This window comes from Aspergillus thermomutatus (genome assembly GCF_002237265.1).
Source record: "Aspergillus thermomutatus strain HMR AF 39 chromosome Unknown NODE_26, whole genome shotgun sequence".
NCBI lineage: Eukaryota > Fungi > Ascomycota > Eurotiomycetes > Eurotiales > Aspergillaceae > Aspergillus > Aspergillus thermomutatus.
In genome coordinates this window covers 53,431-79,066 of record NW_020798074.1, presented here as the reverse complement: position 1 = coordinate 79,066, position 25,636 = coordinate 53,431, and the positions used below count along the sequence as shown (strand labels likewise).

Here is a 25,636-nt window from a genome sequence, read left to right as displayed (position 1 = left end):
GTTTCCAAATCCAATCTCTTGGGCCTCAGTCATGGCTCAGTGATGGTTGTTGAACGTTCCAAACCACCAGATATTTCCAGGCCATCTCGCACGGCATCGCAGCAGCCATGAGACTCGACTCGAAAGTCCTTGAAAATAGAGATGGGGCCGCAAGGTCGCTCGATCGCAACAGGCCGCATCCTCCAAGATGTGCTCTAAGGAGGTGTTGCCTCAGTTAGTGGGCCCTGGTAATATTCCACTCCTGTCACGAGCTGAGAGTTCCCCCAATTGAGCGAGAATGTTTATGTGGCGGCAGACAGGGCAACGTCGCTTTTTGGTATACCACCTTAAATCATTGAATGGGACATAGGCTCGTCATGAGACGTACCACGCGTTATTATATTAGTTTTCTACCGTCTGGGTTAGGATAAAGGAAATATTGAATCATGAAGGTCCGTCGGTCATTTGGAAAGTCTTGTGAATGTTGACCTGGTAACGGGGCCATGATACCTCGGGAAGGTTTAGATCCTCCTGGCTGCTGTGGTCGTCATTCAGATGGCTTCGCACCATTGGCGACGAGACGGTAGTTACCACGACGTTGGAAGCATCGTCCGGAAGGTCAGGGCGCCAGTAGCTCGGATCGCGAGAATTCTTCTTCGATGGATCCCCACTCAAGCTAGTAAGCGGGTATTGCCTGCTGCTGCGTTTGCCACTGCGTCTGTGACGACCGTAGGACGGGCTGCCGTCCAGAAACCAGCGGAATAGGGGGCGGAGAGTGACAAGGCTGCCGGCCGTGATGCCGAGTCCTGTTTCGATGACGGACCAGATTGCGATTTGGTAGGTGGAGTCTATTCGTTACACATTAGCAGGGTCCATGGGAGGATCAAGTCTGTACTCACATAGAAAATCATCATCTTTGTAATAGTGAAGGAATGGGAGTCGGATAATCACTGCAACACTCGCACTGAAGACGGATGGTTAGTGTGTGATGACGGCACTGGCAGATGAAAATGATGTGCCGGGTGATACATACACAGCTCCCAAACTGAGAATCGAGCCAAGCGCGATCTTCGTCTTCCTATTCATCTGCAGATTCCAAACCAGAAGTGCGGGCATGATGCCGAGAGTCAAGTCGCAGAAGATGGTGAGCGAACTGTAGAGATAGGCAATCGCCAAAAGAACATCGGTGGACATGCATTTTCCCGAAATGAGAGGGTTCACACGGAGCCAGAAGTAGGAGACGGGATTGCAGTCCAGTAGCAGGACGAACCAGAACATGAGTCCGATGGCGATAGAGAGGGCAATGACGGTCCACAGGATGATGCGATGCAATCTTCGTACGGTTAAACGCAGGAGCGCCATGGAAATGGATACTTTGGTGATAGCAGACGACCAAATATAGAGCATCTGACCAAGCCACCACCACTGAGGTGATTATCAGAAAGGATTATCAGGTACAAGCGGAATACACCATACCAGTAGGGATCTTTTAAGCTCATCCAATGCCCCCAGACTCATAAACTCGGCCATCCTATGACCAACTCCGCTCTTTGAGCCAATCATACAACAGATGTCCAAGAATACGAAGAGTGCCTGGTAAAAAATTAGCCTTCTCGGTCATCAGATTAGTCCAGCATCGTAGTACCAAGGCAAGAACCATGAGAGCATCATCCCACCCGAATGCTCGCACCAAGTACAGGCGAACAAAGCTACGTAGAACAACTGCCAAGACCGAGATACCCATCATTGCCACAGACACCACAAAGACCGCAAGTGCCCGGTCGACGAGGGGCAGAGAGCTGCTCATTGTGACGGTGTGAATATGGCACTTGCTCGGCGCAGCCCTTTAGCCGGTCGTGGATTGATTTTTTCGTTCTCAATAGAGAAGGGTCTGGTATTCAACCCCAACAGGAACGTCCAAGTACGTTGACAAGTGCCATAGTAGAAAAGAGAGGAATAAAGCCGCTGCCAGTCTGCAAATTACTTCCGGGTACCTCTCTAAGAACCCAATAGATTTTGATTTCCAGGGGTCATAAGAAAGCCGGGCCTTCGTTTAAGAGCAGGCCCGAGGAGCTGTCAGCCCCAGCTATATGGGACAAAGCAACCCAGCAAACGAGGAACCAGATCTTTAGCTCTAGATCCATTGTTCTGCTCTGGGGTCCGGATCGTGGCTGTCGAGTAATACTTCCGAGATCTAACCTTTCAAGGCACCAAACCCGTGGGCTAAGGTATCCACTTGCCCAGTAAGTGATGGGGAGTGACTCGAGTGAGACCTCGAGATCTGGGAAGTGGGAACTGGCCAACTGGAAACCGAGGGCAGAGATCCGAACATCCTAGAGGCCAAGGGGAGTTTAGAGAAGAGTCGGGGCCACTTACTCTCCTTTTTCTGCTTTGAGTTCAGAATTGGCTAAGAGAGCCAAAGTGTGGGGGCTTCTCAGGTACCCAGTCTCATAATGATCACTATTCTACTCCGTAGTTCGTGGAAATAATGATAATCTGAAACGCGGAAATCGACCATCAAAAGCTGAAAGGCTGAGGCACTAGTCTAGGACTCTAGACCCTAGCGTCTCGACCATCACTTATTGTAGGTAACCGACGGCGGATTCGGTCTAATCTCTTGGAATATCAGTGAGTGCAACCGAGCTGTAGGTTTTCATTGATTTTCTATCACTGGAAAGGAGAGGAGGGCGGATAGAATGAAGATAGATATGTTGTCCCTCCATAGTCGCATCCAATATCGCTTCTCTCCTTTCTCGCTCGTTGCAGTTTCGTCAATCTAGACGACTCACCGGAATGTTCCAGCACGTCTTTATGACATCCACCGAATCTAGACCTTAGATGTGAAAGCAAAGCCATCTCAGATTCCGATTCCCTCCTTGAACTTTGTCGAGTCATGATGCGGGCCCCTATTCCGAGAAACGACAGATCTCTATCAGTCTTATTTAGTCGTCAGAAACTGCAGTGGGGCTGTGCACGCGATGAATAAAAAACGTAGTTAAATTGAGCATCCTCTCCATCCATGGTCGAGTCATTTGTCGAACTCACTTCGAAGCGATGCGCCTTGGATTGGAGTAGAAATACTCCGTACTTCTGGAGTCATAGATCTATTGAAATGAGTGTTAGCCAAGGTGGATGATTTGTGATGATTTATGATGTCAAGGGTGAAGCTGAGGTTGTTTATTTACCTTTCTTTCGGTTTCTGCTTTTCAAGAAAAAATTGATTTGGTGATTTCTGTGGGTTGAGCTAGGGGGAAGATGTAGAAGAGATGGAGTTCTCCTCATGAGCTGAGAAAATATCTCCTCCACAACCACACCACAGGACACAGAAGCATCAGAAACCTCCCCCCCAATTCAGTCTATCATGTCCTCCCTTGAAAACTATCAAAAAAGGAAATCTCTGCCCTTTTCCTCCTCTATTGATCAACTCGCGCTTAAGGATGTCGTAATATTAAGGTATCTGCTATTGCAAGGTACTATCAGTCTGGTTGTTGCAGCTGCAGGTCTGAATATCTTCCCCATTGAACACAAGTACATATTCCCAGGAACCGTCGAGACTCACCGCAGACTGAATCGTGCTACGGCATCAACTAATAGAGACAGACTGTCAGGGAACCCTTGTTGATCAAATGAAGACTACCTAATAATGCAAGCAATTGTTGCAATACCTCTTCTGATTGGCGTATGCGTCTGCGCATCCCAGCCACAGTCGGTGCAACACAGATTGGCTGACGCAAAGCAGATGAGCGGTCTAGGGTGTATCCCATCATCATTAATATGAACTGACGCCTGATTCACAACCCTCGCCATTCTTCACTCTGCCGTCAAAACTAACGTCTACATGTCGCAAGCCGCAATGGCTATCGAGAAATGCACCTCCCATTGGGACGACTTCCTCGCCAATTATTGCGATATCGAATTCGTCTGGCTACAATTCATGTCCTATCGCAGTTTGGTCTACACGCGCATGTTCCCTGTGAACAAATTCAAAGCCATGGTACAGAGAGGCAGATTTATCACCATCCCCAAAGTCGTACTCCTCCTGGGTCCCGGTGATGTTATCGCCGAAGGAGGTCTGCCATCGGGTAAATTCTGGTTGCGGCCGGATTTTGAGACCGCATATTGCCAACCCGGATCCAATGGAACTCGAGCAGTCATGATGTGCGACTTTGTAGACGATGAGGGCGCGCCGATCGGGGAGTGCGCCAGGTCGCGGCTGAGAGCGCTGGAGGAGACACTGCTGAGCGAGCTGGGGTTCTCGACATTGGTCGGATTTGAAATCGAGGTGATGTTCATGCGAGGCGAGAAGAGCGATGGGGGGATGCGGTTCTCCATGGCCAATTACGAGCATTCGTGGTCCAGCATGACGGCCGAGGACGAGTCGATGCTGGAGATGATGGAGACCATTGCGCGGACGCTGGCTACGGTGGATGTTCCCCTGGAGCAGTTCCATGCGGAGGCAGCACCAGGTCAATGGGAGTTTGTCCTGCCTCCTGCGAGGCCTATCCAGGCCGCTGATATGCTGATCAGGGCTCGGGAGATCATCACACGAGTTGCAACCTCGTTCGGATATCATGCTACGGTGTATTCGCGCCCATCACCCGTCCATCCGGGTAATGGGGGCCATGTACATTTGTCAGTAAGTTCTGTGGGGAAATCAGCGAATTGGGTCCAGAAGGCAGAATCCTTCTTCGCAGGTATCATGAATCATATGCCCGCCGTTATGGCGTTCTCCTTGCCTCAAGACATCAGCTACAGTCGTGTCGCAGCTGGGCTTTGGAGTGGGGGCGAATACGCGTGCTGGGGGTGGGAGAACAAAGAGGCTCCACTTCGTCGCATCGAAGAGAATCATTTCGAGTTCAAGCTGGCTGACGGGCTTGCAAACCCTTATCTCACTTTGTCCGCAATGATCGCTGCTGGAATCGAAGGGATGCGAAACCACGAGCCTCTGCAGGGAGGTGACTGCGTGACCTCTGCATCAGAGCTGTCGCCGGACGAGCGGCAAGCCCTGGGGATCAACACGATCCTACCAAAATCACTCGACGAGAGCTTGAAGGCCTTGGAGAAGGACGATGCCGTAGGCAAACTGTGTGGCCCAGACATCATCACCACATATGTGCTAGTCAAGCGGACGGAGGCAAAGATACTGCGCCAAATGGCTGTTGACGATCGAAAGAACTGGCTGATCGCGAGGTACTGAGCTGACAGGTCGCATTTTTTGACATGTAGAGATTCTAGAACCCAAACGCCAACGCATGCCAAATGGAACTGAGCCCCTAAATCCAAATATAGACTTCTGGCTAGTTGTCGGCGTGCGCCCGGCTACCGACCGCTAACATTTCCCATGCCCGTAAGACATGTCATATTGATGCACCAAACTACCATCCATATCCCCGGTATGCACATTGCATCATCAATTCCTCGACGATCGTCGATCTCGCGGGGTACTCGTCCTCCTGATCGATCGATCATGATTGTTGCGATTGAGGAGTCGCGGATCGATCCCCATCGGCAGAGCTCTTCATGTCTTGTCCGCCCACCATTCATACATAACATGGTAGCCTCATGGATAGGTCAAAGAATGTCTGATGGGTTTGATAAGGGTTGTGGGCGTCTGTCAGACGATCATTTGATTTATCATTCGGTGTCATGGCTTAAAGGCAGCGAGGTCTGATGCTTACTGCAATGTTTTCTCGTCAAACGCGAGCAGTGGCGTTGCTTTCTGGAGATTACGCCGTATGACTTTTCTTTAACAAATTTTGGTCATTGATAGTATGGATGTCTTTGAGAATTTTTCTTCAGAGGGCTACAACAGCTTTCCCGTCGCCGAGTCTCTGCGGTCCTTTCCATCAACGGTGGCCCTGGACGACCATGGCCTCCTGGTCAGCGAGTCGAGAGCACCTAGTCGTCAAGAGCAATACTCTGACGAGCAGTCTCGGTGAGGGAAATTGGAGATTCGAAGACGACAACTTAAGATTGCTAACGGATGTTAGAGCCGATGAGCTTCTCTTCGGCTTTCCTCAACCCCCAAGGAGCTCGCATAGCATGGGCAAGAATTTCAAGGACGGAGGCAGTCCTCTCACGCCTAAGCCATCCATCAAGGCCTTGCGCCGAAAATATATGATTCACGAACTGCCCCTGTTGCAAGCAGTGAATCCATACGATGGATCGGATCAGTTCAACCCGGTCAACGAACAGGGCGTCTCCTACGACCTGATCGCCCCATATGAGGGAGAGACGACGCCATTGCACAGCCTGGAGCGACTCGGTGACCTTATGTTCTCCTCGGAGCACATGCTCTCCATCCTGAACAACCCACGGTATCTAGCGCGTTTTCGCGAGTTTCTGGTGGAAGAACGACCGCAGTCTCTCCCTGCCCTGACGTATTACTTGAATGCGCTCAAGGCTCTAAAAGCAATCAACTATGCCAACTCCCTCGTCCGTGTGTCGATCGATGTCCCCACGCCGGGGATCAGGACCGCTGATTCCCCCATTGGACCGACCATGGATTCTGCGCTGGAGAAGCGCGTCGACGAGGCGCTTATGGCTCTGACAGCGGAGGAGTTGCCCGCCTTCATCACATTCAACTGTATCAGAATCACCAGCAAGGTGGTCGAGAAGCGGATTCGAGGGACGCTCCCGAAGGGGTTCCGGGGGACGGCCGACGCTCTGGCAGAGGTGTTTTGCTTGACGGATCCATCGCGCCCGGACAATCCTATTATTTTCGCATCGGAGGGTAGGTTCCTTGGTCTGTAGGACAATCCATGCCACTGACAGAAGCAGAATTTCACCGTTCAACTCAGTATGGCATGGACTATGTGCTCGGGCGGAATTGTCGCTTTCTGCAAGGGCCAAAGACAAACCCTAATAGTGTTCGTCGGCTTCGTGAGGCGATTGCGGCTGGACGGCATCATTCCGAACTGTTTTTGAACTAGTCAGTAGCTGCTCTTGTCCTGCGATGTGTGATTCCCTAATCTGACCCAAGCACAGCCGACGCGACGGCTCTCCCTTCATGAATTTGCTGCAATGCGCCCCCCTTTGCGACAGCAAGGGCACGATCCGCTACTTCATCGGCGCTCAGGTTGATGTCTCCGGCCTGGCAATGGACGGCGCTCAGATGGAATCCCTGCAGAAATTGCAAGAGCAACAACACAAACGCGAGCAAGCCGATGAAGATGGCGAGGGTACCTCGTCTGCATCCGAGTATTCTGCAAAATCGAAGAGCAAATTCCAAGAGATGGCCGAATTGTTCAGTCCGCGGGAGCTGGTGAATGTGCAAGAATATGGAGGTAACTTGTTCAACCCGGTAAACAACACAAGAAACAGCACACGCAGTCCGAGACCCTGGACTGCAATGGACAATTCCTCTTCCGAAAGTGAAGTGGAAACTGCAATGCGAGAGCGGGCCACCAACTCGTCCTTGGTCAGAGGTTCCTTGACTGGAGTGTACGAAAATGTATGTGCCAGGTTGTCTTCTTACCCCAAATGTGCCGACCAGAACTGACATTTTGAGTGAGTAGTACCTCCTCGTCCGGCCATATCCTTCTCTTAGGATACTGTTTACCTCTCCCTCGCTTCAGATTCCCGGAATTCTTCAAACTTCCTTCTTCTCACGGATCGGCAGCTCCTCGGTTGTCAAGGACCAGCTGCTGGAGGCAATGATGTCTGGACGCAGCGTGACGGCGCGGATTATGTGGATAACGCGGTATAATACAGAAGGACGCTCTCGATGGGTGCATTGTACGCCGCTTCTTGCCAGCAATGGCAAGGTGGGCGTGTGGATGGTGGTAGTCGTGGATGACGACGAAGACAGCGAGATCAAGTGGCGAGGGAACTGGCCAACAACTGTGTAGACTGAGTATCAACCCCCTCGTCTCACCCAGCCTTCCCTCTAGAAATTAGACTTACCATAATTTCAATCTGAGCAACGGCTCCTGCTTTACCTTCCAATAGTCATTGGAAAGTGATAGTTACTGAGCATGCTCCCTTGGCATAGTCGAAGAGCCCAGCCAGACAAGTCAACAGGAGCACGCAGTCACATGCAATCCTGTTGTCAACGTTCACCCCTTTCAGTAATCACGACGTACTTACGAGCTGGGTTCCTCCCCACTGCCCTTCAGCATCGCCACGACCCAACTTCGTCCTCAGAATTGCGGAGGCCTCTCTCACTCTCCCCCTGCCCAGACTCAACTCGTATTCCGTCTGCCTGCGTGTTCACTCTTCATTGTTCAGCTGGGTTGCCACTCATCTGATCCTTCTGGCGAGCACTCCGTTCACGTTGATCCATTTCTCCAGCCATCGAGGTCATTGCACGCATACGGTGTTCGCCGAACGAGTCTGGGAGAAACCTAAATCCATTCAGAGCTCTTCTAGATCGTTCGAAGGTTGTCGGAGAGTGAAGTTGTTGAATGTGGCTCTTCAGGATATCCCTCTACCAATAGATTCGTTTTTGGGGTGATGGTTGACAATATCAGTGGTGATGTACTCCCGAACATTCGATCACTCCGCACAAACGGTGGCATTCTGGCCATGTGATTTTGCATATACAGTCGACTATCTTTACCACAAGCACCAATAGACAATGACAAGCACCCTGAAATCTGCTTTTGGTGGCAACAACACGGCCGGTGTAACGACGAGGTTGAGTCCCGTCTTTACCTGAAGTGCGAAAATTATCGACAGAAAAGTATGGACTCATGGAGCTCATCATTCTTCCAGCCGCATTCGTCCAACGCATCAATGACCACGAACGCTCCTAAATATTCCTCGACTATGCTCTGCACCGCTTTCGGGACATCGTCAATGGCCAGCCGTGGAGGCTTCGGAAGTTGAGAATTTTCAGAAGGACCTGACGGTGACTTCTGAACAAGCTGTTCTAGTAAACTCCACAAGAGGTTTACGGCCTTTCATAGCTCCTGGTCTCCAGCACTGCAGTAGAGGAAAGCTACGATGGAGTTTACACGCTCGTCGGTCTCTTGCAGATAACCATTCTCAGTGGTCCGTTGAGGGGACGCAGTACGTGTACGACTGCGACAGCCAGTAGAAGCAGGGCCATAACATACCACATGGTTGGGACACTCGGAGAGCACCAGGGCCGGTTCAATACCTGCGGGGAGATGTACCTTAAGGCTATGCGTGTGCTGTCTGACTGCAGGAGGAGGTAACTAAGCGGCATTGCTCACTACTAGTTGCAGTCGACCCTTCGCAAGTACTGTTGAAAGTGTCGCGAAAAGCATCCAGTCTTTTACCAGTGGGGCTTGACAGTGGCAGGCTCAAATCTAGAAGCTAGGACCATTCAAGATGAATACTACAGCATATAGAAAGCAGGTTGGAAGACTCAGCTCCAAGTAAATAGAACGAAGGGGATAAACTCGGCCACACTGTCACACACAAAGCCACACTGGGTCATTGGATTATAGCAGCCGGTAAACGCAATCTTGTTACCTCTGACAAGAAAAATGAACCACAGAACAGATGATTGGAGAAGAAAATAGGTGGGAAAAGAGGAGGATGTATCAATGTATTCATCAAGGCGAATAGACATGATCAATAATTAAATGTGATATTATTATTATCAGTGGAGCTGGAAGCTTGACTCTCTTGGCCAGTGGATCATCATCCTTCGCTTAAATGCTAGACTGCACAGTTATCAGGCAGTAAATAGTAATGCAATAGCCTAATGCAATATCATATCCTTCTGCTTATCAGTCTTATCTGATATGTCAATACAATGATAAATCAGCCGCTATATATATCCTCCCCAAGATCCACAGCCCCCAGACTCCCCGTTGCATATGCCATTGTGCCAGCGCTACCAGCACTGTATGCATATGCATATTGCTTCCGGCACTTCCGCGAGGACAAAACAGAATGCACATCTGGATGCTTTGACTCGAAGCATTTGAGTAAAGACGGCGTTCTTCTATCGAACCTTCTGACTTCAAGGGAGAACATGGAGAGCGATGTCTACCCCAGATTCTCTGAGTCTAAATGCAGTAAGGCACTGCAGCCAAGATCCAACGCTGAAGCCCTAAATGAATCTGTTAGTCACGGTGGTTGCGATGCTCTTGGCGCGGACATGCCCGCATCCATCCCTACATCATCCCTTGTACTTTGCATCGCGGGGTGCATCTGGCTGCAGCGTTTCCATCTAGCAACATCATTATTAACATCGCAATGGCCTTGGGATTGACTTTCAGCCCTTCCCGTCAACTCAAAGCTGGCCGAGGTCATTCTCAAATCGGCCGGGTCCGATGGCAGAGCCAGAACGAGCGCAGTGGAGAATCAACTACCATGGACTAACAAGCGGGGAACAGCCTTTCTATTGGATCGAGCGTCCCGAGAATCTGCTATACGCTTCTGGGCATTTTGACGGCTGCAATTTCTCTTACTCTTTCGAATGCAACGATTCGTGAGTTTGCGGCTGCTCTCTGAACCGTGCTGCAGGGTCACTCTAGTGCCGCTCAACTCTGGGGAAGAACCCCAGGATGGACCTGGGAGTCCCATCCTCCATCTGGGGAAATGCAGTAAAAAGTCAACCGGAGAGAAGTGAGGCACCGATGATCGGCCAGCTAACTGCTCCAAGCGAGGAAATTCTGGGGAATCCTGGTCCACTTGGTGTGTTGCCTCCCCCGGCGCCCGCCGATGACCGTACAAAATGGGAATCTGGTATATAAATGCAATTGACATTTCTGGCAATGAGTGACCCATCAGAGCGGGGGCGTTGAACGGCCTTTATATGACTGTTTGTGTTTCAGAAATCACCCGTTACTGAGATCGAGATATCGTGCGATACTTGCATATATCGCCCGAATAATCTGACCTGTTTGTCCGTTTGGAAACCTTTCTCATGCACCATTGAGAATGGCGCCCTATTTGGCCTCCGGGGCTCTGCCTTGAGCCGGGCCATCATCTGCCTGGTCGTGTGCCCGGCCTTTGTCACCTATGGATACAACCTGAGCGTGGCCGGTGGGCTGCTGACGCTCGAATCGTTCGTCGAGACCTTTCCCCAGATGGATACAATCAATACCACGGGGGCTCAGCAGCATTACAACTCCACCATTCAGGGTATGTCCCACTGCATCCAGGGTTGGAATAGTGCCTGACGATAACAGGAACCATCGTCGCCCTTTTCACCGTCGGGGGTATATTCGGCTCCCTATCATGCATTTACCTTGGCGACCGCCTGGGTCGCCGAAAGGTCATCCTCCTCGCATCCGGCGTGACGATCATCGGTGCAGTTCTTATGGCGACGGCATTCGACTTTGCTCAGTTCATCGTGGCACGGCTGGTGCTGGGTTTGGGGACGGGTGCATATCTGGCGACGGTGCCCGTGTGGCAGTCGGAGATCTCGAAGGCCAGCAAACGGGGGGCCCATGTGGTGACTGACGGCATCTTCATCGGCATTGGTGTCTCGCTGTCCCTCTGGATCGACTTTGGCTTCTACTTCATCACCGGCAACTCGGTCTCGTGGCGGTTCCCCCTCGCCTTCCAGATTGTCTTGCTGTTGATCGTCATGGCGTTCATCGTGATCTTTCCCGAATCGCCCCGGTGGCTGGTCAAAAAGGGCCGGATTCAGGAAGCCCGAGAAATTCTTGCCGCCCTGGCCGATGTGGAGCTGGACTCGGACTCGATCAGCGCGGACATTCGAGACATTGAGCTATCACTGTCCATCTGTGGCAATGGCTCGTTCAAGAACATGCTCACGATGGGCGAGCAGCGGCTGTTCCATCGCACCCTTCTCGCGGCCGGCGGGCAGATGTTCCAGCAGATGTGCGGGATCAACCTGATCAGCATGTACGCGACCACCATCTTCGAGCAGTACCTTGGCATGAGCGCGATCAACTCGCGCATCCTGGCGGGGGCCATGTGCTTGATGCAGCCACTGGGCGGGTTCCTGGCTTTCTTCACGATCGACCGGCTTGGCCGGCGGCCCCTGATGCTGTGGAGTGCGGCGGCCATGTCCATCTCCATGGCCATCCTGGCGGGGACCACCTCCGTGGCGGACAACACGGGCGCAACGGTCGTCGCCGTTGTCTTCCTGTTCGTCTTCCAGTTCATCTTCACCGTCGGCTACTCCGGCCTGACGTTCCTGTACGCGACCGAGGTCGCACCCTTGCAGCTGCGCGCGGCCATCAGCGCCGTCTCCACGGCCGCCGTGTGGACCTTCAACTTCCTCCTGGCCCAGGTGACGCCCGTCGGGTTCAACTCTATCGGGTACCAGTACTACATCATCTTCGCGGTGCTCAACGCGGCCATCGTGCCGACCGTCTACCTCTTCTTCCCTGAGACGAACGGCCGCACACTCGAGGAGATCGACGAGATCTTCATCCGGTCGAAGAGCATCTTCGACCCGCCCCGCGTGGCGCGCAGCCTGCCCCGGATGCATTTTGCCGAGGCGGTGGATGTCGCGACGGATTCCGGGGACGACAAACTGACCAAAGTCTGATTCTCCAGCTTTGTGACCCGCAGTCGCGGGTTGATTAATGTGATCCAAGATGTTCCCTGCCGAGTGTCGGACCAGCGGTCCGCTGGACAAATGCAGAGAGATCATCAGTACAGGAGGATATTAACCCCGTATCTGATTCGGTATATGGTACGCAGATCATCTGGGATGAGAATGATTTACTACTACTTGGGATTATTATCTGATGAAACCGACGCCGGCAGTCATGCACATTTAGCCGTTTCAGCATGAAACCCTCTTTGTATATAAGCGCAACAGACATCCACTCTTTATGCCAATTCAATCGATTACCTGAACACTTGACACTCGGTATCTAATGGAAAAGATGAAATCATTGTTGCTATTCCTCCCCCTCGTTCGCTGCGACGTGCTGTGGAGTGGCTTTTTCGACGCCAACTTCACCGTCGACCACTTTGACGAATGTACTCTCCCCTCCATCTCTCCTTCACATCTACTCCGTACCTTATACTCACGACTGCCAGGGTCCTGGTCCAACCAGATCCCCCCGTACCAATGGTACATCCACGGCTCGCAGCCCACATCCCACTACCTGGGTCTCTCGTCCAACTTCAAGAACCCCGCCGACAAGGCCGATGCCCAGGGCATCCGAATCACCATCGTACTCCCTCCCTCTATCATCCCCTTTCAATCCATATTTACTGATGGGACGAAGGACGGCACGTCCTCCTGGAACGGCCAACCAATGATGCGCAGCGAGCTCATCCCCCAAACGACCGCCAACATGGGCCAGGGCCACCTCTACTACCATTTCTCCCTTTCGACAAGCAAAACCAACGCCCCGAACCCCAGCTTCGAGCACCAGATCGCGTTCTTCGAGGTACAGTGCCCACCCCTCAGCTTTTGTTATTGTTTGTGATGAGCTGATGAAGATAGAGCCACTTCACCGAACTCAAGTACGGCCGGCTCAGCGGCGCCACGGGAGACGACAATACGCTGCGGTGGATGGTTAGCGGGCAGACGAAGTGGTCGACGCCGCTGGTGGCCGGGACATGGTACAACTTCGCGTACGACATTGACTTTGGGGCGGGGACGGTGGGGTTGTGGGCGTCGACGGGGTCGGAGGCGCTGGCGAAGGTGGTGGAGAACGTGGGCGCGAGCACGTCGACGAATTCGCAGGATTGGCATGTTGGGGAGCTGAGGCTGGATAATGGGGGGACGAGCGCTGCGGCGGAGGATTGGTTCTGGTCTGGGGTTTATGTGGAGAGTGGGAGTGTGACTACGGATGTGGCTGGGCCTGTTTGATTCATTGATAGATTGCATTGATGTATTGGATTGATATATTGCATTGATGTATTTGCCAAAAGAGGAACTCAACGAGTGCAGTACCCCCCGTCAATGAGCAGGTCGTTCCCGGTCATGTAGGAACTGGCATCGCTGCACAGATACACGTACGCGCCCTTGAGCTCCTTGGCGTCCCCGTTGCGTCCCATCGGGATCATACTCATCCACAGATCCTGGATCTTCTTGTCCACGAAATCCGACAGCCCGGTGTCGATATACCCCGGCGAAATACTGTTCACGCGCGCAAAATCGCGCCACTCGTTCGCCAGCGACCGGGCAAAGTGAATGCACCCGGCCTTGGCGACGTTGTAGCTCGTCTGCTCCTGCGGGTAGTTCGCAATATGGCCGGACATACTGCTCGTGATCACGAAGCTGCCCTTCCCGCGCTCCTTGAAGTGCGGGCCCACGGCCTTCGCGCAGTGAAACGTGCCCGTCAGATCCGTCTGGATGACCTCCGTCCAGTCCTTGACGGACCCGTCCAGGATCCCCGAGCTGGCCGTGCGCCCCGCATTCGCAATAAAGGCATCGATCTGCCCGAACTCGGCGATCACGTCCGAGACCAGCTTCTGCACGCTCTCCCAGTCGCCCACATTGCACTTGTAGGCCTTGGCCTTGACGCCGTAGGTTTTGGCGATCTCCGCCGCGTTCTTCTCGCCGCCTTCTGCGCGGGAGGAGTACGTCAGCGCGATGTTGGCGCCCATTTCGGCGCACCCGCGGGCGGCCTCGATGCCCATGCCGCGGGGGCCGGAGGCGCCGGTGACCACCACGGTGCGGCCCTTGAGGCTGAGGAGGTCGAGGAGGGAGGAGGCGGCGGGGACGGGGATAGGCATTTTGAAACTTGGTATGTGATTATGAATTTGAGTGGATATTCGGATGATTGTAAAGTACAAGATAATGCAGAGATGAGGGCGGGTTATATACCCCGGAATGAGCGGATCTCTCATGGTAGTGGCGTTGATGATGTCATGACGTGTCTACCAGGGTCCTGCGGAGAGGACCTTCGTAGCAAGCCGTCGCTTCGTATAAGCATCGCAAAGCCTCAGCAAAGCATCATGCGAGTCTTTCTAATGCACTCTCTGTTGTTTTGTGATGGATCTGATTGCTCTGTGACGGTGTTGCTAAGTCTTAGTCAGTCCTTCCTAAGCGCTTACTCCAGGTTGGCGTACTATGCAACTCACTATACCTCTCATAAGCATCGGGTAATCATTGTGATTCCCTCTCCAATTCGCTAGTATCTATGACATAAACTCAGCGTGTCTCTTACCAAGAGACCCAGCCTTGAATTGAGTTGGAGATTGGAGGTAGAGTTGGGGTCTTGGTAATGGAACAGTGGAACCTATGATGGAACTGGGTCGAGAACCACTTCAGCAAGGTCTGTTATTGTTTATACAACTCCAAAGTTTATAATAACATTAATGCATATATATGTCGTTCGTTTTATATTGTGTACTCATTACTAGAGGTTATGACCTAGATCAACTGGTTAGACTCTCCTCGCTCCCCCCCCGCTTCGTAGGATGGGTCCCTGTGATCGTAGTTGTGACGCCCTGATACTCCTCGTCCGCCATTCCCGTCCACAGTCGACGTGCGTCTTCACCCCCCTCATCGGGTTTCGACCGGCGCGTGAGCCCCTTGGGCATATTTCCGGATAGGGGATATGAACCTGGTTGTCGTTGATGACTTCGTGAGGCCGAAGAGCCGTCACGAAGGAAGCGAACCAGAGGACGTAGGGTGGTGAGCGAGCCTGCCGTGATGCCCAGTCCGGCTTCGACGTTACTCCAGATTGAGATCTGCTAAATTAGTTTGTGCTTGGTCGTTGTCGTAGAGTGATAGCTAGCTCACTTGGTAGGTTGCATAGAAAAAGTCGGGATCCTTGTAATTGTGAATAAACGGAATCCGAACAATTACGGCCGCGCTGGCGATGCATCCGATCCCCAAAATCCCTGCAATGGCCATTTTCGTCCGGGCATTCATCCGCAGGGACCAGATGATGAATACTGGCATTATTCCAATAGTGAAATCGGTGACGGCCGCACCCACACTGTATGTGTACGCAATGGCGATCAGGATATCCGTATCGATGCACTTCCCCTGCTCAGTAAATCGGTTCCAGAAGAAGTCTACCGGAGTGCATTCGAAGATGGTGAAGAAGAAGAAGAGAAGGCCCACAATCAGGGCCAGGGCCATGGCGGCGTAGAGGATGAGGATGTGTACTCGGTCAATGGTGATGCGCAGGAGGGAGACGATGATGGACATTTTGGCGACGACGCAGGTGATGACATAGAAGATTTGACCGAGCCACCAGCACTTGTACCGTTAGTATATGTGGCTGTGTAACAGGTCCTTTCCACCTAGGGTGAATCATACCAGGAGAGCTCGACGGTAATAGTCCTGGTGCAACTCAAAGTATTCCGTCTTCTGGCCCATCCCATAGGAGCAACCAATGAGAGTGCAAATGGCGAATGCTAGGTTGAGGGCCTTACTCGTCAGTGCGCTGCTGGACGTATTCAATTGAAGAGGAAACGACCTACCACGGCGGCGACCATCGTCCAGTCATCCAGCCCAAAGGCGCGCACCACGCGCGCACGAACGAAACATCGCAAGCCCACGGTGACCAGCGACAGGACCAGGAAGATGGAGGTGACGATAGCAATCGCCTCACTGCGACCGTTGAGCATGACGATGCCGAGACATGAGTGTCGGCCGGCTTGAAGAGGGTCGGGTCAGACAAGGCATGGACACAGAGTGCGGCCGATTCTTTAATATAAGGAGGATCAGTAGATAATCGGCAGGAAAGGTGACGAATGCTGAAGGTTGTGGAGATGGGATGGCTTGCAGGCCGCAGAGGGCGTATAGGAGAAAATTCTATTCTGATTAGCGGGAGTTTATTGCAAGTCGTGCCACGGATGCCAGCCGTCAGTTGCTCGTTCCCTGACTCCAGCGGCCCAGACTCTTTGCAGTGTTATGGTGGTACGGATAGTGAGCATCAATTGACACTATTTGGATCGCCGCGGAATAGAGCTTGATAGGGCTGCTGTTTTGAATGCCATCGATTCTAAGAGGATTGGGATCTGGCTAGTCAACAGTCATTAGCAGTGATCAATAGCGCCGAGTCAACGCAAGAGTCAGACTCACCGTCAGTCCATCACTGTGGCATAAACCAGACTAGCAAACGGACCATGTGGGATCTTCACATCCCTCATGTGGTTCATTTCCCAGTCGGTATATTGTAGATCGTGTCATCGCATGCCAGCCACGAATAATTGAGTTTCTGGTGGGGTTTGATATGCAAGAATCTAAGCGAGCTCTGCCCAAGTCCACAGATACTAGACCGAAACAGCGATAGATGCGAGGACTCAGACTTGACCAACGGTTCATCTGCGGTTGTCGATTGGTCTGTGTAGAAAGGGGCGTCGAGAGCCGCAGGACGTGATGCTCTCCTGGGGAAAACATCCGGACCTAACAAAAGTTAAACGCCATCAGGATAGACATTTCCAATTTATTACTTAATAATAGATACTTGGATGGAGGATAATCATCCAGGTCTTCCATTAGTTTCGTCAATTTCTTTCGTAATAGTAATCCCGGTTTATTTCGATCTGCTGCCACCGTGCGCTTCATCGGGATCTAAGACAATTGGGCATTTGGGCTATCATAATCGAGGACAAAGGAGTGAAACTAAGGCATTATTGAATGATATTCAGCATTCCAACCGTGTGGTCGCTGTTATTCCTGAAGGATTCAACCTTAAATCAGTGTTGGTCAGTTGGTCTTCTGTTGATCTGATCGTCAGGAGACAGGGTATCTAAGCAACCATGAGTATTTGGATTGATGTCAACTATTGAATTCAGGTTTGAACTTTGACCCAAGCAAATACTGTCATGAGTCCTCTATTGAACTTGGAGAACAGAACTGATGCTGATACCTGGTCTGACTTCGGCCTCAGACAAGATATCAGAATGGCCGCGGATAGAGATCAACCTCGGTTCTCTGGGTTGGAGATGGAGATAAAAGCGTCAGACTGACTATCTAGTGTTGATTCAATAGCAGCTAGCTAATATTGTATACACCATTGAACTCTGCATTAAATCAATAATAGCAACTATTTCCACCAACATGCCCGGCCTCACTCTGCATCTCCTTGCTCTCGCTCCCTCCACCACCGCCGAGTCTTTCCTCCACCAGCTCCGTCAATCCTCCGCCGTCGAGGTCATTCTGGCCTCTCGTCCGCGACACATCGTCATTCCTCCCACCCTCATTGACTCCAACCCGCTGACGACCACAAAATGGGACCTTTTGGTTCTCCTTCAGCCGTCCTCGGCGACCAAAGAAGCAGCCCTTGAATCACTTCCGCCTAATCTACAGCCCCTCGTGCGACACGAGTATCGTCTTGCGGTCGGCATCCCCTCAAAGCTGCTATCCAACTACGATGACCGCGACAGATCCCTCAAACGAACTGCCTCCTCCGTCCCTCTCACCGGCTCCCTGACCAATGCCCGCCAGAAGTCTTCCTCTAAGAATCGGAACTCTCGCCCGACCTACTCGCCTTCATGGACACCCTGACGCGGACACACGATGGTCCGGTCACCATGCTGAATCTGCTGCATTTCCACCACCCTAACGGGAAGAAGAGCTACTACCAATACGGACAGGCTTTTATCCCTGTCGCCGGTAAGCGCGGCGGGAATGCAAAGCTCGTAGGGAATGTGGTCAGACCCGCTTCGAGCGCCCAGGTAGACTCGCGGGGAAGCGTGCATCGACCAGAGGCAGACTGGTGGAACGAAATCTCGCTGGTGCATTACCCGTCCATCAGGCATTTCTGCGATATGCTGGCTGGAGAGGACTACCAGGCGATCAATGAGAAGTATCGCTTGTCTGTGCGTTGCGCTTTTTCCTCTAGTGATCTGAATCAGGCTAATGCCCATCCAGGCTCTTCGAGATACGTTCTTGCTTTGCACAACCGAGTTCGACGTGGAGTCTTCACCTGCCAAGCTATGATTTATCTTTTCTGTCGGCTCGGTGTATATATCATGTCAGACTACAGACAACAATTTGATCACCGTTTTTCAATTGTCCACAGTTGTCCCCTCTATGCATTATTGGCGCAGGAGAAACTACCACCAGCTGGCTCTTCGCTGATTGCTCGGCCAGACACATACAGTCCAAGGCCACACTGACCCATCAGTACGAGATACGAGAAGATGGAGATGACTTACCAGACATCCTCCCATGCCAAGCAGGGTGAAATTGACAATGGTCAAGAATATTTCCCTCGGCGACGAGAACCAACGCCTCTGATTGATGAAGAGCCAGAAGACACCACATAGTCCATCTACGTAATTAGTGAGACACATCCTCTCAGAAGGGCACACGCACATGAGAACCAACTGCCGAACAGTGACGTCTGTAGTAATGTTAGACCTGCAATCACTCAGGCTCAGACAACTTACAATCAGGCTCAGCAGGTTATTAAACACAGGAACTGCTTCTGCAATGACCCAGGCACTCGTCCACAGCACCAACGAGATTGCCACCCAAGTCCCTATTATCGAGAAGAGACTGCGCCGGTGCATATGCTCGGTACCCCGGAACAGACGTACATGAATGTACTTGCAGGCGATGTGACCATTAATCACCCCGGCGATCACAATCTGCGAGGTCAGTATTGCCACTAGACCAACGACCTTCGCCATTAAAGGGCCGCCTGAGCCCAATGCCGGTGACGCAACGTCCTGGCCAGCAGACCGGTAGATGACCACCCCGGTGACGGTGTACAAGGTCGTGCTGATGAGTTGAACAGTACACAATGTCTTCGGCCAGTCTGTGGGGGTTTTCATCTCGGAAATGAAGCCAAAGAAGGCCGGATGAGCGGCTGCCGTTGGTTGGTGAATGGATCCAGCTGCAGTCAATCAATAGAGGCTTACCATAAGCGAACATGATATCCGTGACTGCCAGAAACGCTCTATACAGACTAGTCGAGACAGTCACCTCAACCTTTGCATTCCCTGGTCGCTGGACACCAACCGTGATCATCGTGACCAGGACTGCCGCAACGATACTGACAAACGCTGCGATCAGCACCAGCTCTCTTCACTCCTCTTAAGATAAATCTCACAAGCAATCGACAACCATGACATCCTCTTAAGCGTCCTCGGCAAGGTCAACACAAGCGAAAGCACCAAACACAATACTGCACGCTCCATAGTCCGTCAGTGTGTTCATCATGACCGTAAAAGTGAGAATGTGCCCTCCCATCACAAACACCAGGAAGAGCAGCAGCCCCGTCCCCAGGACCTCGCGCCCGATACGGCCAAAGAGGACCTGGCGATAGACCCTTGCATCTACATGATCCGGCCGCGATTCGGAAGCATCCTGGTGTGATCGATCCAGGCAGACTGTTCATTTTATTCCTTGCTTACAATCAGATCTAGACTGAAGTCATATTTGAAAGAGATTATCATGGCACGCCTTGTATTATTTTGCAAGAAGGGTAAAGCTGTCTATCATCTATGTCTATCTTTGGTATTCGCAAACAGTCCGACATTCAAAAGCCAGGGTATCATCAAGTCACAATTCATATCAGTCATTTCATAGTCTCCGGGCACAAACGGTCCCGGATGAACAAGTCCACCCCGGCCAGCTCACAAGCTCGGCGCAAGGGTCCCACCGTCTCATAAATCCGCGGCTTGATGACCTTGTCACCAGTCGGGGAACCCTCGTATCCAGAGTCCTCGTATTCCTCCTCATCGTGGAACATTCCCTCGATCTGCAGCTTTTTCAAGCCCTTGAAGCGATGTGACTGTCCACTTTTACCGTCGGTAACGCCACTGCGGTTGGCGCTACCAAGCAGCGTCCCCAACTGCTTCACCAACATCGCCAGCGAATTCTCCTTGCATCCTTCTACATACAACGACTCCACTCCAGTCGGCAAGACCTCCGTCAGAGGGACCGACGGCTCGGCCTGGTACCGGATATCCAAAAGATTGGGCAAACGGATCCGGATGTCCTTCAGGTTCGTGAAATCGGCCAGCGACCCGAACCACTCGTCGTGCGTCTCGTTAGCACCAGCAATGGTGAATGGGAGATGGACACCGCAGCTGTCAAGCCAGAGAGTGCGCAAGGTGTGTTTGCTAGCGGACAGCGAGCGGTAGAAGGCAGCAGGCTGGTAGCCTTCAGCGAGCAGATGGCCGTCTGAGTGCTGGTATTTGAAAGACCGAAGGGCGGAGCAAGCGGCAACAATGCTCATCATGCCCTTGGCGCCGCTGCTGGAATTCAAGACAATTTCAGATACCGACGAGGCCGGCGATGGCTCGATTCGCGACTGCGTCTGTGTCTGCTGCTCATCCGCGGAGGTCGATTCAATGACTGAATCGGCTGTGATGGCGCGCATTGATGGTAGCTGGAAGAACGGGAGGACCTGCGATGGGAGGTAGGTGCCCTTGCTGTCAAGTGAGTCGTCCAGATGACCCAGGGAAACTTGTCGCAGAGCACGGAAGGCGGGCTGGGTGTTGAAAGGCTTCTCTCCCTGAACCGCCCGCTGCATCATGCGGTCTAGATACCTGTTCTCCTTGGGATATAACAACCGCAACTGCTGTACGTTGCTCACCAGCGGCAGGAGAAGGGCGATCCAGGCCTCTTCGATATCTTGCTGCAAATCCCGCTCCCACTGGACGTATTCCTCGTCTGAGTGACTGACTTCCCGGGTCCAATTGCGAAACACTTCCATGTCCTCTTCAGCTATGCTGGTGCTTTCGTAGGACCCAGATTTGGTTTGCCACCCACTCAAATCCAAAGTGCGAACCGCCCGAGCCAGCTCGGGGTGTCGCAAAGTGGCACTCAAAAACGAGCGCGTCTGGCTGCAATCCTTCAGCGCAGCATATCGGTAGACGAGTCGGCGAAACAGATCATGAAAATGATGGCACACAAAAAGGAGATTGAAGCGGTCTTGATGATCCTCCAGGAACTCCCCAACTAGTAGTAGGACATCATTAGAGAGGGAGGGTGGCATGTTGCGAGTTTCACCGGTGATGAAAATATTTCGTTCAAACGACACTGGAAAGACACCCTCATCTTTAAATGCTACGCCATTCATCGAGGAAAATTCCTTCACTGACGACAGAAATTTAATCAGCCTTGCCCTGGAATTACCAAATTGGGAAATAACCTTCATCCGCGTCCACGGAAGGAGCAGATCTCCGCTGATCAATTCACCAATGGGAATAAAGCAGCGGGCATGTGGGCGGGACTCGGCGGAACTTTTCTCCACTTTTTCTGGAAAAATCAAAAGAGGAAAATCTCCATGTCGTGATTATTATTATTATCAGCTATGAATTGTCAATTGATGAGAGTGGAGTGCTGTGGATCATTCTGTATGCTATTACTACTCTCTTTTCGCCATCCGCGATATCCTTGGTTATTATGAACTGTGAGGAACGCAACACAAGACTGATTTTCTCAATATTGTAAAGCAGGTCGCTTCGGGAGCTTCTCTGCTTGTCTGTCAAAGTATTGGAGTTGCCTTTCTCTTGAATATCAGAGCGGATAAGTCTCACAGCGTACCTGCATTGAAAGCAGTTACCGCTCTTCGCAGAAGCAAAGCGATATACTCTGTGCTTCATCACAATGCATTCTAGTTAATTTAGCTGATACCTTGCAACCACTTCGAATACAACGTGCCCTTTATTCCAATTTCACATTAGTATGGAGTATTTAGTACGGACAGTCGAGAAAAAGGTCCTCGGCAGGCCTGCTTCTTTGGGATGTGGATCTTCTGCAGACCGCCGCACTTATTCTTAGCACGACAGCTGGGCTGATGTGGCGATCACTCTAGATCTTCATCTGCCTTGGGTAGAAAGTGTAGGAACTACCAGAGGTATGATGGAATATGCTTTCCACCAACCAGATCATGGCAGCTGGTCATTCAACGGGAGCCGAAAGAGGTTCTCTCCAAGACTGGCATTGCTCGTTGGCGTAGATGCAAATTCAACAATTTACAGTGTAGTCACAGAATGATGACAACTATGCTAAGAAGCAGCTAGGAAACCGCTCCAGCCAATCATAACTTTGAAGTGGCTGTCTGGAAATCGATATCCGTGATCGACAGAGCAAATCTAGAACTTGGCGATTATTGGTCAATCAGCGTTTCCTCGAATTTTTATTATTATGCTGTCCAGTGGAAGAGGGATATGGGACAGGTGCTACAAGGAGTGCTTTGAAGACTATGTACAGCACTCATCCCGCCGGCAAAAGCACGAAGACCGAATCGGCACATCTGCTGTCGCTGCAGCGAGTTTTAATTGCTGCTGGATGATCCTTGCCTCTGTCGAACGTCCCAGCTTCGTCAAACACTCATGATACCCATGTAACGACCACACGTTGTTCGGATGCTGCAGGGCCCGCGGCAAAGTATCGTCCATCCCCAGATCAGCACTGTACACTGCTGCGGCCTTCTCTACTTGTCCCTGCTCGAGCAAGAGAGCGCCATAGGCATGCCGGGTTGGCTGCATCCAGCCCCATGGCTCGTCATAGGGAAGGCCATCATCCAGGGCGATGGACCGTTGCAGGTGACTGAAGGCAGCGTCGATGTTTCCGCGGCGGTATTCGATCTCCCCATCGAGCATGGCATCCGCGATGGCCAGTATATCAAGACATTTGTTATTGAACAGCATCCGGCTGGGAGGGACACGGTCGAGAGTCTTGAGGAATCTTGCCCGCTCCTTGTCCGCTTCGTCTACTTGTCCGAGAGCAGCATATGCTACGCCTTTGGCGTAGTAAACCATTGCCGTAGTCACGCAGTAGAGATCCTGGTCCTGTGGCAGTTCCAGAGCAAGGATATCCTCCCAGCGCCCGAATCGGATAAGCACGTGCACTTTCACCGCGAGGAAGCCCTCGAGCCAGTCAGCCATCGGGGGCGACTCGATTCGTAAGAGTTCTTCGGGAATTGAGGCCTCCAGCTCCGCTGCCGTGTCCAAGGCCACCCTCGACTGTCCGGCGAACATGGCCGCGTAGATTCGGAAATGATAATCATGAGACCGATAGAGGGTATAAAAGTTGACGGGACCTGCACGAGCGAGGAACTTCTCGTCCGCCCGGATAGCTTCTGAGTTGGAGGCAACTGCTCGACGATAATCGCCACAGAGAATGTCCAAATGCGTAGGCATATGGTTCAAATGCCCTGCGTCAGGTACGAGACCCCGCAGGTGGTCGGCGGCCGTCAATGCGGTCTCCGGGGATCCTGACATCTCCATCAAGTGGATATACAAATGCAGCAGACCTGGATGCGAGAGTCCTCCCTTCTGTGCCAGCGCACGGTCGAGGACAGTTTTTATGTCTAAAGTACGTGCGTTAGGCGCAGGTTGCCCAGTCTTTATATCCCAGAGCGCCCACGGCGTAAGGTTCATCAAGGCATCTGCATACAGCACCGCGACGTCTAGGTCATCTGGGTGCTGTTTATATACCACTTCCATGGCATCTGCGTAGCCCTGGTTCCAGGATGAGCAGTCCCCTGCCGGCCGGTCATGCGGGTACCGATACTGCAGGGCAGCAATCAGAGCCGCCTCGACCGGTGACGCTGTTTTTGCATTGGCCTTCGCATCTTCTGCAGCCCTGCGAGTGCGCTGGACTGTCGATTCGAGCTCCTGCTGATCGAAGAACTGCCATGGTTTGTTGTAGTTCGGACCAAGGGCGTAAGCGAGGCCCCAGTAAGACATGGCACACTTGTGGTCAATTGTGATGGATTTCTGGAAACAATGGACTGCTTCTTCATGGTTGAAGGCGTATGTCCAGATGAGGCCGCGATCGAACCATCGCTGAGCCTGATGATTGACGGTGCTCACGCGTCGGTGAAATGATCCGAGGTTATAGTAGGGCTCCGTAGAGGCATCTGATGATCGTTCATGTTGTTTGCTCATCATGATTGGGTGTGGCTTTAAATACCCTTTACCATACAGATTTAGAAGGATTTTTTCCTTGATGAAGACATTCTCCAAGAGAAGGTGTCGATAAACGAGTTCGTGATGAAGTGGGGTAACTCGAGCGGGATAAACATCTCATGATCCAAGTGGTATAAACCAGCATCAACTCAACTTCCTGGCTGCTCTCGATATGCGTTCATCATGGCATAGATTCTGACAGAATAGTTTCGAAGGCTCGTTCTTGCTGTCCATGCCAATAGTTTGAGCATGTCATGATGCAGTTCGACTGTGTGGATTTTCCATGAGTCGTCAAGAAATCCCTCCGACACGCTGCGAATGATTGCGCCGTTAGACACCCTGATAATACAGAAAGTATACGCCGATGTCGAGGAGACATGCTATGACCATCGGTGAGGTTCCACTTTCAAAGCTCGTGATGCACTGAAGGAAGTGTTGCCGTACTCCAGCCGGCAGCGGCAACAAGAGAACCTGTTCGTACAAATCAAGAACCCATCCCATGGCGTGTGTCGCTGCCTAAGGAGGTCAGGAGTAAAGGATCAATTCCAGCACTCAGACAGGTATTGCGAATAATCTTGTCGGTAGTCCTAGCTTTGCTTGCACCACTTCCATCCCTATCAAAGGTGCGGACATTGATAGCCACGCCAATTTGACAAAACTGGATGAAAATGGATGTCAAACCCTGCAATCCTTGTAACGTATATCTATACCAATGTTCATTGATGAATGTTTCGTAAAGTAGACAACCAAAGACAGCTCAGTGTAGACATTGGAAGATGTGAGAGGCAAACTGCGACAATCCTGTTACTCTGGGTGACAAGCACCAGGTCTTTTGGCGCCGTGCATACGGAGTCTTTAGGCCATTTCGGATTCCTCCTCTGGTATGAGATGCTTGTAGATTTGTCGACGAACGACCGATGGAAGGTGCGAGATAGTTGGTGGAGGCACTCGATGATCCGAG

At 51.9% G+C, this 25,636-nt stretch overlaps 11 protein-coding genes across 11 annotated transcripts; 5 read left to right on the top strand and 6 right to left on the bottom strand.

Annotated features, from left to right (window-relative positions):
• Nucleotides 1–423: 423 nt before the first annotated feature.
• CDV56_107339 (uncharacterized protein) lies at nucleotides 424–1,786 on the bottom strand (the record flags this gene model as incomplete). The annotated part of the gene is made up of 5 exons (XM_026760958.1): nucleotides 424–827; nucleotides 879–943; nucleotides 1,013–1,404; nucleotides 1,456–1,572; nucleotides 1,625–1,786. 5 exons carry the CDS (start codon nucleotides 1,784–1,786, stop codon nucleotides 424–426), a joined length of 1,140 nt encoding a protein of 379 aa, XP_026617271.1.
• Nucleotides 1,787–3,817: 2,031 nt separating this feature from the next.
• Nucleotides 3,818–7,829, top strand: CDV56_107048 (FluG family protein; the record flags this gene model as incomplete). Its single annotated transcript, XM_026760667.1, has 6 exons — nucleotides 3,818–5,169; nucleotides 5,750–5,914; nucleotides 5,970–6,712; nucleotides 6,760–6,910; nucleotides 6,967–7,432; nucleotides 7,497–7,829. The coding sequence occupies 6 exons, from the start codon at nucleotides 3,818–3,820 to the stop codon at nucleotides 7,827–7,829; spliced, it is 3,210 nt and encodes a 1,069-aa protein (XP_026617270.1).
• A 2,546-nt stretch (nucleotides 7,830–10,375) lies between these two features.
• On the top strand, nucleotides 10,376–12,424 carry CDV56_106809 (putative MFS sugar transporter; the record flags this gene model as incomplete). Its single annotated transcript, XM_026760428.1, has 3 exons — nucleotides 10,376–10,387; nucleotides 10,734–11,043; nucleotides 11,091–12,424. The coding sequence occupies 3 exons, from the start codon at nucleotides 10,376–10,378 to the stop codon at nucleotides 12,422–12,424; spliced, it is 1,656 nt and encodes a 551-aa protein (XP_026617269.1).
• A 334-nt stretch (nucleotides 12,425–12,758) lies between these two features.
• Nucleotides 12,759–13,705, top strand: CDV56_106738 (glycoside hydrolase family 131 protein; the record flags this gene model as incomplete). The annotated part of the gene is made up of 2 exons (XM_026760357.1): nucleotides 12,759–13,280; nucleotides 13,337–13,705. 2 exons carry the CDS (start codon nucleotides 12,759–12,761, stop codon nucleotides 13,703–13,705), a joined length of 891 nt encoding a protein of 296 aa, XP_026617268.1.
• A 68-nt stretch (nucleotides 13,706–13,773) lies between these two features.
• On the bottom strand, nucleotides 13,774–14,574 carry LXR1 (SDR family oxidoreductase; the record flags this gene model as incomplete). The annotated part of the gene is made up of 1 exon (XM_026760319.1): nucleotides 13,774–14,574. The coding sequence occupies one exon, from the start codon at nucleotides 14,572–14,574 to the stop codon at nucleotides 13,774–13,776; it is 801 nt and encodes a 266-aa protein (XP_026617267.1).
• A 645-nt stretch (nucleotides 14,575–15,219) lies between these two features.
• Nucleotides 15,220–16,422, bottom strand: CDV56_106584 (putative integral membrane protein; the record flags this gene model as incomplete). The annotated part of the gene is made up of 4 exons (XM_026760203.1): nucleotides 15,220–15,534; nucleotides 15,587–16,051; nucleotides 16,112–16,222; nucleotides 16,276–16,422. The coding sequence occupies 4 exons, from the start codon at nucleotides 16,420–16,422 to the stop codon at nucleotides 15,220–15,222; spliced, it is 1,038 nt and encodes a 345-aa protein (XP_026617266.1).
• Nucleotides 16,423–17,860: 1,438 nt separating this feature from the next.
• Nucleotides 17,861–18,307, top strand: CDV56_106468 (uncharacterized protein; the record flags this gene model as incomplete). The annotated part of the gene is made up of 1 exon (XM_026760087.1): nucleotides 17,861–18,307. The coding sequence occupies one exon, from the start codon at nucleotides 17,861–17,863 to the stop codon at nucleotides 18,305–18,307; it is 447 nt and encodes a 148-aa protein (XP_026617265.1).
• A 26-nt stretch (nucleotides 18,308–18,333) lies between these two features.
• On the top strand, nucleotides 18,334–18,742 carry CDV56_106437 (uncharacterized protein; the record flags this gene model as incomplete). The annotated part of the gene is made up of 2 exons (XM_026760056.1): nucleotides 18,334–18,621; nucleotides 18,674–18,742. 2 exons carry the CDS (start codon nucleotides 18,334–18,336, stop codon nucleotides 18,740–18,742), a joined length of 357 nt encoding a protein of 118 aa, XP_026617264.1.
• Nucleotides 18,743–18,833: 91 nt separating this feature from the next.
• Nucleotides 18,834–19,777, bottom strand: CDV56_106379 (putative neutral amino acid permease; the record flags this gene model as incomplete). The annotated part of the gene is made up of 5 exons (XM_026759998.1): nucleotides 18,834–18,917; nucleotides 18,961–19,076; nucleotides 19,121–19,148; nucleotides 19,195–19,616; nucleotides 19,669–19,777. The coding sequence occupies 5 exons, from the start codon at nucleotides 19,775–19,777 to the stop codon at nucleotides 18,834–18,836; spliced, it is 759 nt and encodes a 252-aa protein (XP_026617263.1).
• Nucleotides 19,778–20,327: 550 nt separating this feature from the next.
• Nucleotides 20,328–21,836, bottom strand: CDV56_106236 (uncharacterized protein; the record flags this gene model as incomplete). Its single annotated transcript, XM_026759855.1, has 1 exon — nucleotides 20,328–21,836. One exon carries the CDS (start codon nucleotides 21,834–21,836, stop codon nucleotides 20,328–20,330), a length of 1,509 nt encoding a protein of 502 aa, XP_026617262.1.
• A 1,126-nt stretch (nucleotides 21,837–22,962) lies between these two features.
• On the bottom strand, nucleotides 22,963–24,657 carry CDV56_106061 (TPR domain protein; the record flags this gene model as incomplete). Its single annotated transcript, XM_026759680.1, has 1 exon — nucleotides 22,963–24,657. The coding sequence occupies one exon, from the start codon at nucleotides 24,655–24,657 to the stop codon at nucleotides 22,963–22,965; it is 1,695 nt and encodes a 564-aa protein (XP_026617261.1).
• Nucleotides 24,658–25,636: the final 979 nt, after the last annotated feature.